Raw genomic sequence first — 709 nt, forward strand, 5'->3', positions numbered from 1 at the left:
GCCATTTCCCACTTGGCGGTGGTGGCTTCTCACAGCTCCACAGCACCAGGATCTGCAGGGGGAAGCAGCAGCGTGTCTGGGCGTGTTTGGCTGGGCTGACCCGTCAGGGTGCATTGGTGTTTGCAGGGTGGCCACTGCTGAGCCCTCCCTGGCCCCACAGCAGGATCTGCTCCAGCCCAGCTCACTCCAAAACCATCTCATGCCAGTTTGGACCAGAATAAACCCACACATGGTCCCACCTCCACTCTAGTGGATTGGGAAGACAGCTCTGCCCACTTAAAGGTGACACCATCAGCCACCTCCTCCCACCCCTAAAGCCACCCATGCGACCCTGCCCCATCACTCCCACTGCATTCCCAGGAGCTGCACCGAGCTGCACGGGCTCAGCTCCCCCTACCTGGGCGCAGTATTGGGATCCAGAGACAGCTTGGATGAGCCTGAGGATGGGCTGGGATGGGGACGCCCCCGGCGAGACGGCCCGGATTAAAGCCGTGAACTTCTCGGAGGGGCTGGAGCCTGAAAAAAGGTGGGGGAGAGGATAGGTGTTGTGGCATGCACTGAGTTTGCCATGCTCAGCTGGGGCAGGAGGGGTCCTACCGCACTGCAGGTAGTAGAAGGGAAAGTCCCTGAGGTGGGTGGAGAAGTCGGGCAGAGCCAGGAGCCCTCCGGGCAGCGTGTTCCAGAGGAATCGGGAGAGGGGATGCTGCAG

At 61.5% G+C, this 709-nt stretch overlaps 1 protein-coding gene across 1 annotated transcript in view; it reads right to left on the reverse strand.

Annotated features, from left to right (window-relative positions):
* LOC104502391 (exostosin-1-like) overlaps positions 1-709 on the reverse strand; it is a gene marked incomplete at its 5' end in the record, with an annotated part of 2,969 nt that overhangs the window by 1,299 nt on the left and 961 nt on the right. The window contains 3 exons of the mRNA XM_010146355.1: positions 2-52; positions 398-516; positions 598-703. Of these exons, the coding sequence (XP_010144657.1) occupies positions 2-52; positions 398-516; positions 598-703 (276 nt within the window). The remainder of the gene's footprint in view (position 1; positions 53-397; positions 517-597; positions 704-709) is intronic.

Source organism: Buceros rhinoceros, unplaced genomic scaffold (assembly GCF_000710305.1).
Source record: "Buceros rhinoceros silvestris isolate BGI_N320 unplaced genomic scaffold, ASM71030v1 scaffold33312, whole genome shotgun sequence".
Classification (NCBI taxonomy): Eukaryota; Metazoa; Chordata; class Aves; order Bucerotiformes; family Bucerotidae; genus Buceros; species Buceros rhinoceros.